General features: G+C 37.8%; 1 protein-coding gene and 2 pseudogenes across 1 annotated transcript; 1 reads left to right on the top strand and 2 right to left on the bottom strand.

Annotated features, from left to right (window-relative positions):
• The window catches only part of LOC125314374, a 413,124-nt pseudogene that overhangs the window by 29,590 nt on the left and 367,090 nt on the right, over window positions 1–16,444 (top strand).
• Window positions 417–3,631, bottom strand: LOC125314380 (annotated as a pseudogene).
• On the bottom strand, window positions 3,757–10,144 carry LOC125314053 (disease resistance protein RPV1-like). Its single transcript, XM_048275508.1, has 3 exons — window positions 9,342–10,144; window positions 7,843–8,027; window positions 3,757–4,060 (listed from the first exon to the last, which is right to left on the bottom strand). Exons 1-3 carry the CDS (start codon window positions 10,142–10,144, stop codon window positions 4,044–4,046), a joined length of 1,005 nt encoding a protein of 334 aa, XP_048131465.1. The 3' UTR covers window positions 3,757–4,043.

Here is a 16,444-nt window from a genome sequence, read left to right as displayed (position 1 = left end):
TACAATGACTTTTGTCGTGCTATCAAATGTTGTATACATCAGTTTTTATTCAGTACTTCCAGCATTCCAGAATCAATCAAACGTCGAGAGTCTTTATTTTTCTGCATAGGATGAAGGATCTTACCCGAAGACCAACGACAAATGATGCGCTTAGAAAGCCTTTTCATCTATTTCTGTTAATGGCATGATAATCAGAATCATTTTGCCAAAGCACATATTAACTTCCATGAACATCTCCCCAGATTCCTTGAATTCAAGTAAGAAAAAATGACGGCACTCTCAACCAGGAAATATAATGACAGGATCATTACAGGAAATACAAATAAAAATTGGGCGGTAGATCTCAAACGAGCAAAGTTAACTTACCTGCTTTAAGTACCTTTGTTAGAACTGTTCCTTGATATGCAAAGGGCTTCTTCTCTTAATTTTGATAAATCCGTGTCCCAGATAATTCTGGAATTGTTTTAAGTGACTTGCATCCAATGATACTCAGTTGTTCCAAAAACTCCAACCTATCGAGGCCTTGAATTTCAGCTAAGTTTTCGCAGCCTCCAGCTTCTAATATCTTCAACCTGCCGGATTTTGGAAGTTCTAGCCTTTCAACAGACGTGCATCCTTCGATACATAGCACTTCCAAAAACTCCAACCCATCGAGGCCTTGAATTTCGGCTAATTCCTTGCATGAACCAGCATATAATGTCTTCAGACTCTCGGATTTTGGAAGGAGCAGCCTTTTAATTGAAGTGCACCTAGCGATATTCAGGCTTTCCAAGAACTCTAGCCTATCGAGACCATGAATTTCAGTTAAGTTTTCGCAGTTTCCAGCTTCTAATTTCTTCAGTCTCCCGGATTTTGGAAGGTCTAGCCTTTCAATTGAAGTGCACCCTTCGATGTTTAGCATTTCCAAAAACTTCAACCTATTGAGGCCTTGAATTTCAGCTAAGTTTTTGCAGTCTCCAGCTCCTAAATTCTTTAGCCTCCGGGATTTTGAAAGGTCTAGCCATACAATTGAAGTGCACCTTTCGATATTTAGCATTTCCAAAAACTTTAACCTATCGAGGCCTTGAATTTCAACTAAGTTTTTGCAAACTCTAGCTTCTAATTTCTTCAGCCTACCGGATTTTGGAAGGTCTAGCCTTTCAATTGAAGTGCACCCTTCGATATTTAGCATTTCCAAAAACTCCAACCTATCAAGGCCTTGAATTTCAGCTAAGTTTTCGCAACCTCCAGCTTCTAATTTCTGCAACCTCCCAGATTTTGGAAGGTCTAGCCTTTCGATTGAAGTGCACCCTTCGATATTTAGCATTTCCAAACAATCCAACCTAGCGAGGTCTTGAATTTCAGTTAAGTTTCCGCAGCCACCAGCTTCTAATTTCTTCAGCCTCCCAGATTTTGGAAGGTCTAGTCTTTCAATTGAAGTACACCCTTCGATATTTAGCATTACCAAAAACTCCAACCTATTGAGGCCTTGCATTTCAGCTAAGTTTTCGCAGCCTCCAGCCCTTAATTTCTCCAGCCTCCCGGATTTTGGAAGGTCTAACCTTTCAATTGAAGTGCATCCTTCGATAATTAGCATTTCCAAAAACTCCAACCTAGCAAGGTCATGAATTTCAGTCAAGTTTCCGCAGCCTCCAGCTTCTAATTTCTTCATCCTCCCAGAATTTGGAAGTTCTAGCCTTTTAATTGAAGTGCACCCTTCGATTTTTAGCATTTCTAAAAACTCCAACATATCAAGGCCTTGAATTTCCGCCAAGCTTTCGTAGCCTCCCGCTTCTAATTTCTTTAGCCTCCCGGATTTTGGAAGGTTTGTCCTTTCAATTGAATTGCACCCTTCGATGTTTAGTATTTCCAAAAACTTCAACCTATCGAGACCTCGAATTTCAGCTAAGTTATCGCAGCCTCCAGCTTCTAATTTCTTCAGCCTGCCCGATTTTGGAAGGTCTAGCCTTTCAATTGAAGTGCACCCATCGATATTTAGTATTTCTAGAAACTCCAACATATCAAGGCCTTGAATTTCAGCTAAGTTTTTGCAGCCTCCAGCTTCTAATTTCTCCAGCCTCCCGGAGTTCGGAAGGTTTAGCATTTCGATTGAAGTGCACCCTTCGATATTTAGCCTTTCCAAAAACTCCAACATATCGAGGCCTTGAATTTCAGCCAAATTTTCGCAGCTTCCAGCTTCTAATTTCTTCAGCCACCTGGATTTTGGAAGGTTTAGCTTTTCAATTGAAGTGCATCCTTTGATATTTAGCATGTCCAAACACTCCAACCCGTCGAGGCCTTGAATTTCAGCTAAGTTTTTACAAAGTCCAGCTTCTAATTTCTTCAGCCTCCCTGATTTTGGAAGGTCTAGCCTTTCAATTGAAGTGCACCCTTCGATATTTAGCATTTCCAAAAAGTCCAACCTATTGAGGCCTTGAATTTCAGCTAAGTTTTCGCAGCCTCCAGCTTCTAATTTCTTCAACTTCCCGGATTTTGGAAGGTCTAGCCTTTCAATTGAAGTGCAACATGCGATATGCGAGGCTTTCCAAGAACTCCAACCTATCGAGACCTTGAATTTCGACTAAGTTATCACAGTCACGAGCATCCAGTATCTTCAAGCTCTCGAAATTCGGAAGGTCCAACCGTTCAATTGAATCACAGCGTGCGATAGTCAAGCTTTCCAAATATTTCAATTTGTTACGACTTCGAACCTCAAGTAGATTCTTGCAATATCCAGCGTAGAATGTCCTTAGATGGATAAACCGTGGAAACGTCCAAGTGTTTCAATATATTCACAGTGACGGACTTCCAATATTTCCAACTTGAAGGGAGTGTTTAGGGATTGCGATAATTCTGATTGTTCAACATCTGTCCATTGGGAGCATTCTGAATTCTTTAATAGTGCTGATGGAAGTTCTTGGATGCACTCGAGAAATTTGCATTCACTCACTTGTAGTTCCTTGAGATGGGTTAGGTGGGAAAGTGAAGGCAATTTGCGACTTTGACAGGTGACACCCAAATATGTTAAGTTGGAAGGAAGGTCCGGCAGCGATTGGAGCTCCATACAGCCAAGAAAATCAAGGCGTTGTAGGGATGAAAGATTGCACATGCTTTCCGACATTTCCCCTTTCGGATTTCTGCAACTTGAAGCATGTAACTCTCGGAGCTTTCTCAGCCTCCCAATACCTATGGGTAATTCTTTCATGCTGGTTTCAGAAACATTGAGAATTTCTAGATTCTCCAAAGACCCTATACTTTCTAGCATTACCCCTTCCAGTTTATTGCACCTTGAAGCATCTAAATGTCGGAGCTTTCTCGGCCTCCCAATACCGTTGGGTAATTCTTTTATGCCACTGCCAGAAATATTTAGAGTTTCTAGATTCCGCAAAGAATCTATGCTGTCCGGTAATGCAGAAAGTTTTTGAGTATCTTCTAGAAGGAGTTGCTCCAGTGCTTTTAATTTACCGATTTCTGCTGGAATCTCCATGAGGTTGTCACAGCCGATCAACTCCAAGCGAAGGAGGGCCTTCATGTCTCCAATTGAAGAGTCAATTTGCTGCAGTCCCCAACAACTATTGAGGATCAGAACCTCTAAATTCTTAAAAGCCGAGAGGAAGTGCGTGTTTTCCAAGGACAGACAACTTGTAAGGTCGAGAAACTTGAGCTTCTTTGCCACCTGGTTAAAAAAAATGATGGTCAAGGGATTAGTCCAGAGCAATTATGATTCAAAAGAAAGCATAAAAGGAGGGTAAAAAAGACTTGTTCTTACCGTGAAAGAACTCCATCCTTTCCATTTCTCATTTATCTCGCTTTTTGACGGTTCGAGTACAACTAATTCCTTAACATGGAAATTGTTTACTTCAAAATTCATGGGACATTTTTGCCATCGAAGCCATCTTAACCCCTCAAATGAGTCCTTAAAATCTCCACTGAGATGTGCCCTCTTAATGTGAAGGAATCTTAGACTCGTCAAATTCTTGAATTGTTTTTCCGTGTAAATGTCGCCATTTCGCTCAGCTGTTTTGCCGGAGACTTTTGAGCTGCCTTCACTCAGAATAATCGCCTCAATCTTTTCTGTTCCCTATAAGCAAGAACCAATGTTCATCAGTACTATATCCAACTAAAGTGGTGTACTACAATTTTGTTCATATTGCTATTGACGTGCATTAATGTGTTCAAAAGACTACTAATGTGAAGATATGATTCTCTTTTTACGACAATAAGCAGTATTTAATATTTATTAACGCTAACAAAGTGAAGGATGTCAACTTCCATTTTGAAATTCGGCCATAAGCATTCGGATCTTAAAAAGAACTATGATGTAATGGCACATACAGAATAAAATCTTTCAAAATCTACTTTACTAGAAATATAACTTTTCTGCAATTTTTATATTAATTTCTTATATATTACTGTACTGTGCTACTTACGGCAATTAATACAAAAACTAACATGTACTCTTATTTCCCATTGGAGTGATAACTAATTACAAGAAACTGAATATTGTGGTAGTAGTTATATTAAGATATTATGCATTTATTATTTTCCTAGTAGTAACTTGAAATATTGTTAATTAATTATTTTCAACTTATAAATAGCTAAGACAATACTTTTAGCTATATTAATATACTCTACAACGTATTATTTTATCATAAATCTTAGTTTAACTATGGATTACAATTTGATATATTCAAAACCATAAATAACTTCTCAGTTATATTATAAATCTCTAAAACTAAACATTTTATCATAAATCTTAGTTTAACTATGGATTAAAATTTGATATAATCATAATCATAAATAACTGAGTTACTCAAGTATAACAGATATAATAAATAGACCCTAATAACTTTGACGTACATAGAAAAAAATTAATTGTTGAAAGTGCAAAGCATTTTTGAAATGTAAAAGCTGAAGCTATTTTTGGCTACAACCCTATATGGAATAGCTTTTCCTTGGCCCCCAAGAAATAACTATTCCTGATTTGCGAGAGAATAGTAATTTCTAACCCATTTCTGAACGAAAAAGAAGGAATAATTGCTTCCACTTGAATAGATTGAAAATGGAATAGTTATCCTATCCCTGAGAACCAAATGCGTAGTAAGCATTCACACCAAAATATATCTATATATATATATATATATATATATATATATATATATTCACCTATACATGGATTTCTCCAAACCAGAAATTTGGTTGTTGTAAGTCACAATGTTGTACAAGATTTCATGGATACTCATAGGCGGATGATATGATAATTTGGGGAAAAGTGTCAAAAAAGTCAAAAACCTATTGCATTGGTGTCAATTCAGTCCTAAACCTTTTTTTTGTGTCAATTCAGTCCTAAACCTTTTTTTTGTGCCAATTCAGTCCTAAACATTTTACACCGGTACCAATTCAGCCCTAAAATTTTTATTAGTGCCAAACAAATCTTAAACCTTTTGGATTGGTGCCAATTTAGTCCTAAGATTTTTTGCATTTGTACAAATTGAGTCAATTCGGTCAATTTTAGTCGAAAATCGTAGACGTGGACGTCTATCGCCGACGTGGATATTTTTTAATATTATTTTTAATGTTTTAAATATTTTTTAAAAAATTATTAAAAATTAGTGACAATTATTAAAAATAATAAGTAACATTTTAAAAAAAGTCCGCGTCGGCACGGGCTATGCCACGTAGGACAATTGACGTCCACATTAGCAATTTTGGGTCAAAATTGACCAGATTGACTCGATTTGTACAAATACAAAAAAATCTTAGGACTGAATTGGCATCAATCCAAAAGGTTTAGGACTCAAATGGAACTAATAAAAGATTTAGGATTGAATTGACTTCAATGTAAAAGGTTTTGGATTGAATTGGTACAAAAAAAAAGTTTAGGACTAAATTGACACCAATGCAATAGGTTTAAGACTTTTTGGACACTTTCCCCTGATAATTTGGGAAAGAATTAGATCTCAACACTTAAAAGGAATCCAAGAAAGAGTAACTATTAAAAAAAAAAAAAAAAGAAGAGATCTTCAACAGAAGTTATCTACTAAGATTAGTCATTTCCCACATAAACTTCCCTCTCAAAATATCAAGATACCTTTCTCTATCTCCAAGATTTCTTTGTGTGGTGTGTAACATTTTTCACCACCAAAAATCGATAGCTAGAGTTTGGCCAAATGCCGAAAATAAGCCCAATTTTTGTACTTGACCATTAAAGCCTAGCCTTCGGCATCTACGACAAAAAAAAAGAATTTGATTATTTATGTCTTGGATTTTTTACTACGAAAAAGAAAAACATTTCTCTTTTTAATGGTCATTGCATAAAATACGTTGATGTTATATATGTACACATATTATATATAAGAAATTTATGTTCCTAATTTATTATCGTAAGTTATAAATGAGTCCTTGTCCTATTAATATTGGTAAATGCAATTCCTAATGCAATATTACACAAAATAAGTATTCCTTCCATTCTCCATTATGCGATAATGACTACAATTTCATGAGAAATGTGGGCATCGTTAATCCTATTATATAAATTTTAACATCTAGAGATTAAAATTCTATGGTTTATACTTTATATATTGTAAGTAGTTATGGTTTACAGTAGCACAGTTAATTTATTTATTGCATGTGTCAAAAAAGTAAATGAAGCAATTATAGAAATTTAAGGTCTTTCCAAAATTGAATACCTCTATAATTTATCTAGAAAAATTGAAAGTATCTCATTCTTGGAGATACTTTCGTAATATTCACTTTAAGGAAAATCTCGGATAACACTACAATACTTACTAAGAGAGAGCAACCTCCGTACTTTCTAATTTCACCAATGAAACATTCGAGGGCAATAATAGTCGAAGGTTCTCTATTCACTAGAGCAAGCACTAAGTAGTGGACCAACATTACTCTAACAGTAGAACATGGACTAAGTGAGCAAAAGAAACCAAACCGTTACCTTATTTTCCTTTAGCACTTTTTGGACTTCCTCGAAATCCCATAACCTGCTACGATTCCGAGGCTCCCGCTGGTTTTCCTCACGAACTATTTCCCTACCAAGATCTCTCAGTTGATCATGCATTCGAAACTCATGATCATCTCCAATTTTTATTAATGACATGATTCTCAATACTTCAATTCCCTCCTCAGGGAAGAACCGACAAGCTTCCCACATATAGGATGCAATTCTTCTGTCGGTGCCAATGAAAAAGCAAGCAATATCCAAAAATATTTGTTTTTGTTCATAGTCTAATGCTTCATAACTTATCCTTAACTTCTCTCGCACTTCCTTAGGAGGCACTTTTATTAACTTTTCTATTGTACCTCTCCGGAATGCTAACTTTTTTCCGCACAATAATGAACCTAAAACCACAAGGGACAAAGGAAGTCCTCCAGTTTTGGATACAACTTCACAAGTAAGGTCCTTAAGTTCCCTTGGAGGAGAGTCCTTTCGAAATGCATGTTTGCTAAATAGGAGCAAAGATTGATCTTTATCCATTTCCTTATGGTCGTAGGTGTAGTCCACCCCAACTTCTTCAAGAATCCTCTCATTTCTGGTAGTAATAATGATCCTACTTCCCGAAGAAAACCAATCACGATTACCAACCAAACACTTCAATCGAATAATATTGTCCACATCATCAAGAAGAATGAGGACCCTTTTACCTTTAAACTTGGAGGAGATGAACTTAGTCCCTTCATCATCATTACGAACTTCATTTTCTCGCTTCAATATATCATAGATTAATTGATTCTGTAAGTAATGTATGCCATTACGCTTCCATGATTCCCTTATATCAGCAATGAAGCTACGATGCTCAAATTGATTGGAGAGCTTGTTGTAGGTGGCTTTAGCAAGAGTAGTCTTACCAATGCCTCCCATTCCATGGATGCCAACAAATAGGGTGGCATGAGATTTGTTCTCCACAAATTCCAAAACATTCTTCACATGACTATCAATTCCGACCAAATTCTCAGAAACAACCAACTCAAACTTTTTCTTCGGTTCGCTCAACACTTTTCGGACAACCGAGTTCACCAACTTCGCTTCATACCTGTCAAATATGACAAGTTCAAATATGAGGCAACAATAATTTATATTGTTTACCTATGGAGAACACAATAATAAATAAATCTAGGGATAGATTGGAAAACTTAGAAAATTGATTTTGTCATGTCACCATATATTATCATATATGCTAAAATTAAAGTGGGAAAAGCTGGTGGTTGCTTTACATGGCGTGCCCCATTCCACTGTTACTTCGACATAATTTATTAAGCCATAAGAGACTTGAGGATATCGCGTACGAATGTTGGATATTGTATATATTAAGGATTTGAACCGAATTTTTAACTTCTTGTTTATTAAACATATTAGGGATGTGGATGTGATTTTGAAAATTTTGTAGAGCGTCCGAATAAGCGAAAATCCAATGAGCCAGCTACTGAGAATTAGCCATCAATCAATAAACAAGTCATAACTTTTGATGCAAGATGATTTCAGGTCCCGTAATACCAATCCGAAAAGTCATTTAGAGTGCCATATTGTGAACTACCCGAATGTCATTGAAGGGATTTCTCCTCATTTGCACAATTCTATGCACTTGCAAGTTTCTGCTCGTGTTTTGAATTTAGTATCCTCCTAGATTGGTGCTCTTATGAGTTTTCATTCCTCTAGAGATGATAATAGGTTATACTTTATTTTATTTTATTTTTGAGTATCTATGTTCTATGATTCAGTTTATAAGGAAGTAGAAGAATAATTATTACCAAAAATAAGAACACTGCTTCAATATATGCAGGTGCATGAGATAGAAATTACTTGTTGAAGAGAGGAAAATGCATTGAAAATTATTCAAACAAACATGTAATAAAAATAATCGTTTTTTTCTTTTTTCATATTTACAATCATCATATATAACAAATGAAACATTTATTTTGAGAATAACTTTAATAGCAACTAATCAACGACATTAATGATTTAATAAATGTAACTTGGCAAGACAAAGAATTAAGGCTTTGACAATCACTATGCACGGTATATTATGATGTTATGAGCTTTAAATATAAATCACCAATAATATGTACTATTAATCTCAAATAAATATGTAATTAGAAAAGTTGTGATGGAGATCAATGTAGAGCACACTATAAAGAAGAAAAACATTGGCGCAATGTTACAAAATCTTTGGATATAAGATTAAAAGTACATTAAAAAAATCTTATTATTCAAGCGAACGGGATCATGATAATAAAATCTATAATTAGATTGGTCAATAACATTAAATCAAAAAACTGAAAAAGAGAATAACCAGTAAACACCCACACATATTAAAAGAAAGGAGAGAATGTCTTGGTGAGAAATTTACCCCGCGGCTTCGTATCCTTTCAAGGTGCTGACTTCAAGGAGTGCTTGCTTCCATTTCTTCAGAATCGTCGGGTCGAAACGCCTCTCAAGCAAACGACTCTCACGCTTATGAAATGCTTCTCCAAAACTCCCGATTTGATGTCCCACGTCAGCTGGTTTCACTTTATAGAATATAGGCAAAACTATCTGCCCGTTATTATTTTTGCAATCTATTATTTTAACTAGTTCATCCAGGCACCAACTGCTTGTGCCATAATTCACGGAGAGAATGGGGATCAGGATTTTACTGTTCGTGATAGCTGCCAAAAGCTCTGGTCTGATGTTCTCGCCTTGGGGGAGCTCATCATCGTCTCTGAAAACGTCAATTCCGGCATCGAGGAGCCCATTGTAGAGGTGATCGGTAAAGCCTTTTCGAGTATCTGGGCCTCTGAAGCTCAAGAACACCTCGTAGCAGTTTCCAGTCGAAGCAGCTAACGAACTAGATGCACCATTGTTAGCTTCTGTCAGAGATGAGCTAGATGCAATGGACTTAGTTCCTGTCGGAGACGAACTAGATCCTACGGAAATATCGGTCGCTGGAGACGAACTAGATCCAATGTTGCTAGTTTCTGTCGGAGATGAACTAGATCCACCGGAATTAGTTTTTTTCGGTGTAGTCAACGAACCAGATGTGCCCGTATCAGCATCTTCTGTATTTCCATGCACACTAGCTTTCTTCTTATTGAGGAAATAGAACGCTAGCCCCAGGAGAAGGATCACTGCCGCGAGCTCAACGAAAGAATGCCCAAAGATGAGACGATGCATTTCGGCTTTGCTCTGACTCTGCCCTTGATTTTTGCTTTCAAGTTTGATTTAATTTCGGCACCAGTTGGCAACCATAATGGCAGCAATAAGTCAAAAACTTGTCAAGCTACCCCACGCTTAGAGTCGTTGCTGAAATATCATTGCACAAGAGAATCCAAAGATAATAGATAAGGTCTGTCAAAATTTCAACCACATGTTGGCAAGATGAAAAGTGGAGAGAGAGAGTCTTGGGACGAGATTGTGACATGAATTTGTGGGAGAAGATGAAAAGAGGGGGGAGAGAGAGAAAAAGGGAGATTCGTCCGGTCCAAGTTGCACACTTGACAAGCAATGAGTAGAGTCGTGTATGATATACGCCGTATTTCCTGTCTGACATTACTTGAGTACCCAATATATTTTCCAGACAGTGCTCAGAATACATCAATGTATACAAAGCTCTCGATTAATAGAGTGATGTTGTCTGGAAACCTTCCTCTTATTTTTTTTTTCTATTTTTTTTTTCATGCGGGTCTCGCTAACTAGATGGGAAATACGTGCGGAATTAGTCATCCCTCCCAATAGCTGATTGAAAAGGAGGATGACAGCAAGATAGGAATACAGAACTATTTCCCGTGTGGAAGACAGGACTTATGTGCTGAATTAGTCGTCCCTCCCAAAAGCCGATTAAAAGGGAGGATGACAGGAAATATGGAATTATTTCTAGGTTGGTATAAGGGATCCTTCTTCGCGACTGATCCACAAACTTTCTCCTCTTGGTCGATCAACTAATCTTATTCTTTCAAAATCACGTCGCATCATCGTTGCTGAGAGTTATGGAGATTGAAGTCTTTGACGTTCTTTCTAGTAATCTGGTGGTAAAGATTCTTACTCGGGGACCCTTTAAGTTTGGAAAAAAAAGTATTTAAGAAAACCAGACTAAAATAACTAAGTGTGAGCCATAAGATATGCACTATCGGTCATAAAGATGACAAAGTCGTATCAACTTTTAAGTTCAAAGATGCGTACTCTATTCACTGGGGCATCCTCCTCCAAGTTGAGACACACCACAGCTGCCATATGGGACTTCCAGCTTCTTAACAGTTTTCCATTCTGCTTAATATTTATACCATGTTAGAAATGATTATACCACAGTGTGCATAACTGCCGCAAGCACTAGCATATCCAAAGCAGCACACCGCATATCCATAGTTCCATAAAGACAGCTACTTTGGTAAGATAACATTCATATGTACAAACAAAATCTCTTCTCAACAAAATTTAATCTATGAAGTGAAGGATTAGTAATATACTGCTAGAAATCTCAAAGAAACAGAATGGCAGAAGCCTCAGCCAAGTTCTCAGCCATTCTACTCGTGAGAAAGCAGCTATTAGCTTGATAAAAACATAACCAGTTATTTACAAACTTTTCCTCCCACATGCATAATTGAGGCACATACAAACCCTATCATTTAAGAGTCACCCACAAGCATAATTAGATTTTGTAAGCTTACACGGCTAGTTTTGTAAGCTTACGGCTAGTTTCTTTTCGAACTAGTTTGACATTGATGAAAATATTCATACTGTATGACCCATTGGATTCAATCTAATTAGTCAAACGGGTTATTCATCTCTTGTAATTTGTTACCCTATTTAACAGATGTTCAAATCAAGTTTTCTAAAAAAATTGTTGATAATTTTATCCAACTCAGATTGACCTATCTAGCAATCCATTGTTAACTTAACATTGACAGACATGACCAAAAAAAATGGATTGCCATCTCTATTAGCAGCTGAATGTTCGGTGGGAAAATTTGCTGTTTGCATTGCATCATACAGATTTTGAGCAATTCAGAATCTCTCCCAATAAAGATTAGAGAAAAGAACATATTCTGATGATAAACAACTGTTGTAGGAGGAATTTCTAGTTGAGAAATAGTGAGGCTAACGTTCAAGTAACAACATAAAAAACTTGCTTCGAAATCATGCAGTAAAACCGTACCATCTTCAAGTCCCAAGACAACAACCTTGCCATCAGGACGCCAGCATAATGATGTTATACATTTACCTGGAGTAGATGAGAATCATTAAGAAGAGCCAGTATTGACGACATACATTGAAATGTGCAAAGAAAGTGAGTTCATTATAAACAAAAAAGAACACAAAGAGAGAGAGAGAGTAATTTTTTTTTTTTTTTTGGTAAGGGAGAGAGAGTAATTTGTTCCCAATAAAATCAACAGAAGAAGAGGAATGAAGAGCACACACATTAACTGACAAAAAGTTAATCAAAATTTGTGAAGTGACGCAAAACATCATAAGTATACAAAATAACTGAGAAGGATATCGGTCACTTGATATGGGATTTCTTTGGGCTAGTTGGTCATCTAAAGCAAGGGAATCCATATCTTGTTGGCAGGCTCCAATTCAATATCTGAATCAAAAAATAAATCTAGTTGTTCAACTATGGAACCTCAAGTTGGAGTGGATGCACGAAAGCTTACTTCAGGCGAGGATTACAAGTGTAACTTAGGATCTTAACAGAATGGAGAAACCATTCAAGGATTGGCTCAAATACTATAGTGCACTCAAAACATTCTCCACATCCAGAAGATAATGTGACGAGCGAAGCATTCAGATGTTTCTGGAGAAAAATCTCCTCTCTAAATCCTGTGAGAATAGACAGCAAGAACTACCAAGGCTAGACATCTAATCCTAAGCTCTTACGAAATTCAATTACCAAAAGATTAAGTCTATTTGCTCTCTCCAATTCCTCCCTCCGTCCCTCTTGACTAGATTGTCATACAAGTACGCATCATAGCTTGAGATATATCCTATTCAAAAGTCAAACTCCCCATCAGCAAAATGATGTGACGAAATGCCCTTCTGTAGTGAGAAGAAAATAAATTAAACTTCAAGTAATACAAAATGTGAGAAACTTTCCACCTATAGTCTATATCTCCGTATCCATTAAATCTCTCCTTGTAAGGCACGCTCAGACGATAAAAGAATGCTCAATCAGTAAAAGAAGAGGGGTCAGCAGTACAATTACATTGTGAGCGTCACCATTAGAAATCTAAGAAGATCTTTTTAGATGCCTGATCACATTTAGATGGTATTCTGCAGGGGCTAAACCTGCAAACTTCCAAGTGGGCATCAAGCATTTCTGGATCTGACATAGCTAGTCCATCTAGCATAAATGGCATCCCCTCCGATCATGTTGTGCAATTTCATGAACACTTCAACTAATTCACAAAGAAGGGCAACAAGATGGCCATACAGGAGTATGGTACACTAACGGTCGGTGTAGATGACAGTGGTGTAGGTAATGGAAAAAAAATCTCCCAAGACAACAACCTGGGCGAGAAGATGATAAGAATCTACTGCGCCTATAAATGAAATCCCTTAATTCAAATAAAACCAGCTTGGAATTCTTTACTTGCACTAAGTCATCTCTAGATTTCCACTCGCATCACCATCATTGACTCTTCGTTTCTGTGTAAAAGACCAACTCCTTAGTTTCGACGTCGCCTTCTCATTTATATTACCAGGAGAGATTGTCCACAGCCCCAGCCAATTGAAGCCATGAAGGCACCACCTTCGAGTCCTCCGTGACCATCGCCAGCAAATCCTACTCCGGATTCCACTCCACCATCTTCACCTACCAAACGGAAATCATCGAGCAAACCTCACGAAACCGAATCGGAGCAATCGAATCGAAGCTGAAACGGGAGCACATGCCGCGACCCTTCGTGGGGTTCCATTGCTAGAAAGCTCCGCAAGCATGGAACAAATCGCGAGGAGCAAGGAAAATGTAAGAGAGGAAGGAGGTCCACTGTGGAAAGTGAGAACTCGCGGTGAAAAATTGCGGAAGCGGAGGAACGGGCGGGAGAGGAAATAAGGAAGAGAGAGATTTGAGCTCACGAGTGGAGTCGGACTCATTGGCTTGATGGGCGGGCCATACCAAATTGAGAAAATGGGCCGGGCCGGACTATATAACTATATAGCCTTGTCAAGTAACGCCCGAAATCGCCCTTTCGGGCCCATGGAGACCGAAGGACATTACATTGATGCGACCGTGATTAATTAGTTATTGAAATGTAATTTCGAAGAAACAATCTGATCATCATAATTTAATTTTGAATTAAAAAAAACAATGCTGATGAATTACTCGAATCGGTACCTTACCGAAAAAAAACACTCACGCATGGTTAAATGTCGAGATGACTAGTCAAGTTCGAACTCAACCGAGCCATTTGCCATCACCACCCAAGCTCCAAAACACCCAGCCGGATAGAAATACTCAACCACGTCGTTTGCCATCAACACCCAAAATCCAATCCCTTTGTGCGCGCCAATTTCTTCACTCTCCAATTTGTGATGAATGCATATCAAACTTGAACATAGAAAATCATTCTCTAGTCAAGCGGCGAACTTTGGCCAAAAAAAAAAACCGGCGAACATGATTTGTTTCCATGTTTATCCTCATCCATACTTTGAATAAATCACTAATGGCGCGCATGGTAACACTTCTCTACCAAAAATCAACTTTTGACCGTAAGTTGGTTTCTCTACTTCTTCTCAAAAGCAGAAGTTGATTTTTCTACTGCTGTTCCAGATTGACTTCTGATTAGAGAAAATCGTTTGGTAATGGTTGAAAATTTCTACTTTTGAAACATTATTAACAAAATCTTCGGCGGCTGGCGGCGACGGGCAACGACGGGGGGTGGGCTGCGGCGAGCGGGTGGAGGTCAGTGTGATCGAAAAAGTGATTCTAAAGCGGAGAAGTAAAATTTGCTTTTTTACCAAACGGATTTCTACTTCGATCAGGTTTTTATCAAACATATTTATCTGCTAGATGGACTTCCGGTAAAGAAATGGAATTTCTGAAGTGTTACCATGCGCGCCCTAAGTGTTCTTGCTTTTTTGCTCGTTCTGCTGAAAGCCTTCCAAACTCAATTAGCATTCTTAAAAGCTCTTGGGAGGCAGAGAACCAACTAGCTTCTCTTTCGATTCATGCCTTCTAGCTTTGAGAACCAACTGTTTCAGCATTAGTGCATCACCTAGCAAAAACTTTACGAGGAAAAGCACAGATTTTAGTTCTAGACAATCAGCATCTAACCCAACAATCTCAACCCTCTTCAGTTGTTGAGCCAAAACGCTGAGTCACACTTGATCTGCAAATGGATAGCAAAACTAACTTCTTTTGAAACTCGATGAACTTAGACATTTTACACGATTGAACAACAGTCTCTATGAACAATAATCATCATGGACATCAATCACCCCTATTATGATAAACTGAATATTCCTGATTCTCCGGCTAAGATATCAACCGAAAAGAAGTGCAACAGAGATGAATTATGCCTCCCATCTCCTCCACTCCCCACCCCTCCCCCTCCCACACTCCCCACGCCACCCCACCCACCCCCCCTCCCCTCAATTGAAGGCTTCTCATTGTTCCCAAAGCTATTCAGGAAATGCCATTTGCATGTAGTGGTAGCATTAGCTCATGCCTTTTATCGTGGACTAGGAAAGCAAAAGCTATGATGTTTCGCTGAACTCACACGGCATAATGAAGCTTCTAAGAGTTCAAAAAAGTGCCTCATTTGTCTCGAGACTATTCACTTCCGCAATTTCTGAAGATAAAAGAAGACAAATGAAGGGCCACACATTTTGGTCACTCTAGAACAGACAAGTTCTTTGGATTTTGAGTTCCAGATGATTTTTGGATTTACCAAAAGTACATGAATCAATGAAACACGGGAGCTAGCAAGTTCACCTAATGTAGTCAAAGGAGTCAACATTGATACCTTCTCTACGTTAGGTGAATTGCTAGCAGCTTTGCTATACCAGGAAAATCCCATCTTTCCAATCGTGTGCATGGAGAGTCAGAGACTTGCAATCTGGAAGCAAAAATGGCACACCTTCAACCTCTGCTGCCATTGATAGACCTGAGCACATCCAACAATAAAGAGGCAACATATAAGAATAAGAATAAGAATAAGATAATTTGCTCTTCTTTCCAAATGCAGATTACAAAAACCCAGCAAGCATATGATATTATACGTTTTTCGATTCCCACCTAAATGACAAACTGAGTGGTGCTCAAGCTTTCAAATTTTGAAATAACAGAGTTTACACATTCATTCTAGTCAACAACTTCTTTTTAAGTACTTAGATAAACGGGAAACAACTACTTTCCATTAACAATTTATCATGACCTGTTGGAGTCATGATTATGCAGATGCACAACTGAGCAGGATATAGACTGACCCTACGCCACCTGGTTTTTCTGTGGTCTTTTGATAATTATTCTGAAGGCAC

Source organism: Rhodamnia argentea, chromosome 3 (genome assembly GCF_020921035.1).
Source record: "Rhodamnia argentea isolate NSW1041297 chromosome 3, ASM2092103v1, whole genome shotgun sequence".
NCBI classification, from domain to species: domain Eukaryota; kingdom Viridiplantae; phylum Streptophyta; class Magnoliopsida; order Myrtales; family Myrtaceae; genus Rhodamnia; species Rhodamnia argentea.
The sequence above is the reverse complement of the archived record's forward strand: the minus strand, read 5'-3'. Positions and strand labels throughout refer to the sequence as shown.

Excerpts from the sequence above, each read along its gene's own strand:
- LOC125314053 (XM_048275508.1), bottom strand. The coding sequence starts at position 10,144 with ATGCATCGTCTCATCTTTGGGCATTCTTTCGTTGAGCTCGCGGCAGTG. Across the intron at positions 8,028-9,341 it reads AAAGGATACGAAGCCGCGGG|GTATGAAGCGAAGTTGGTGA; the intron begins GTAAATTTCTCA and ends CATATTTGACAG.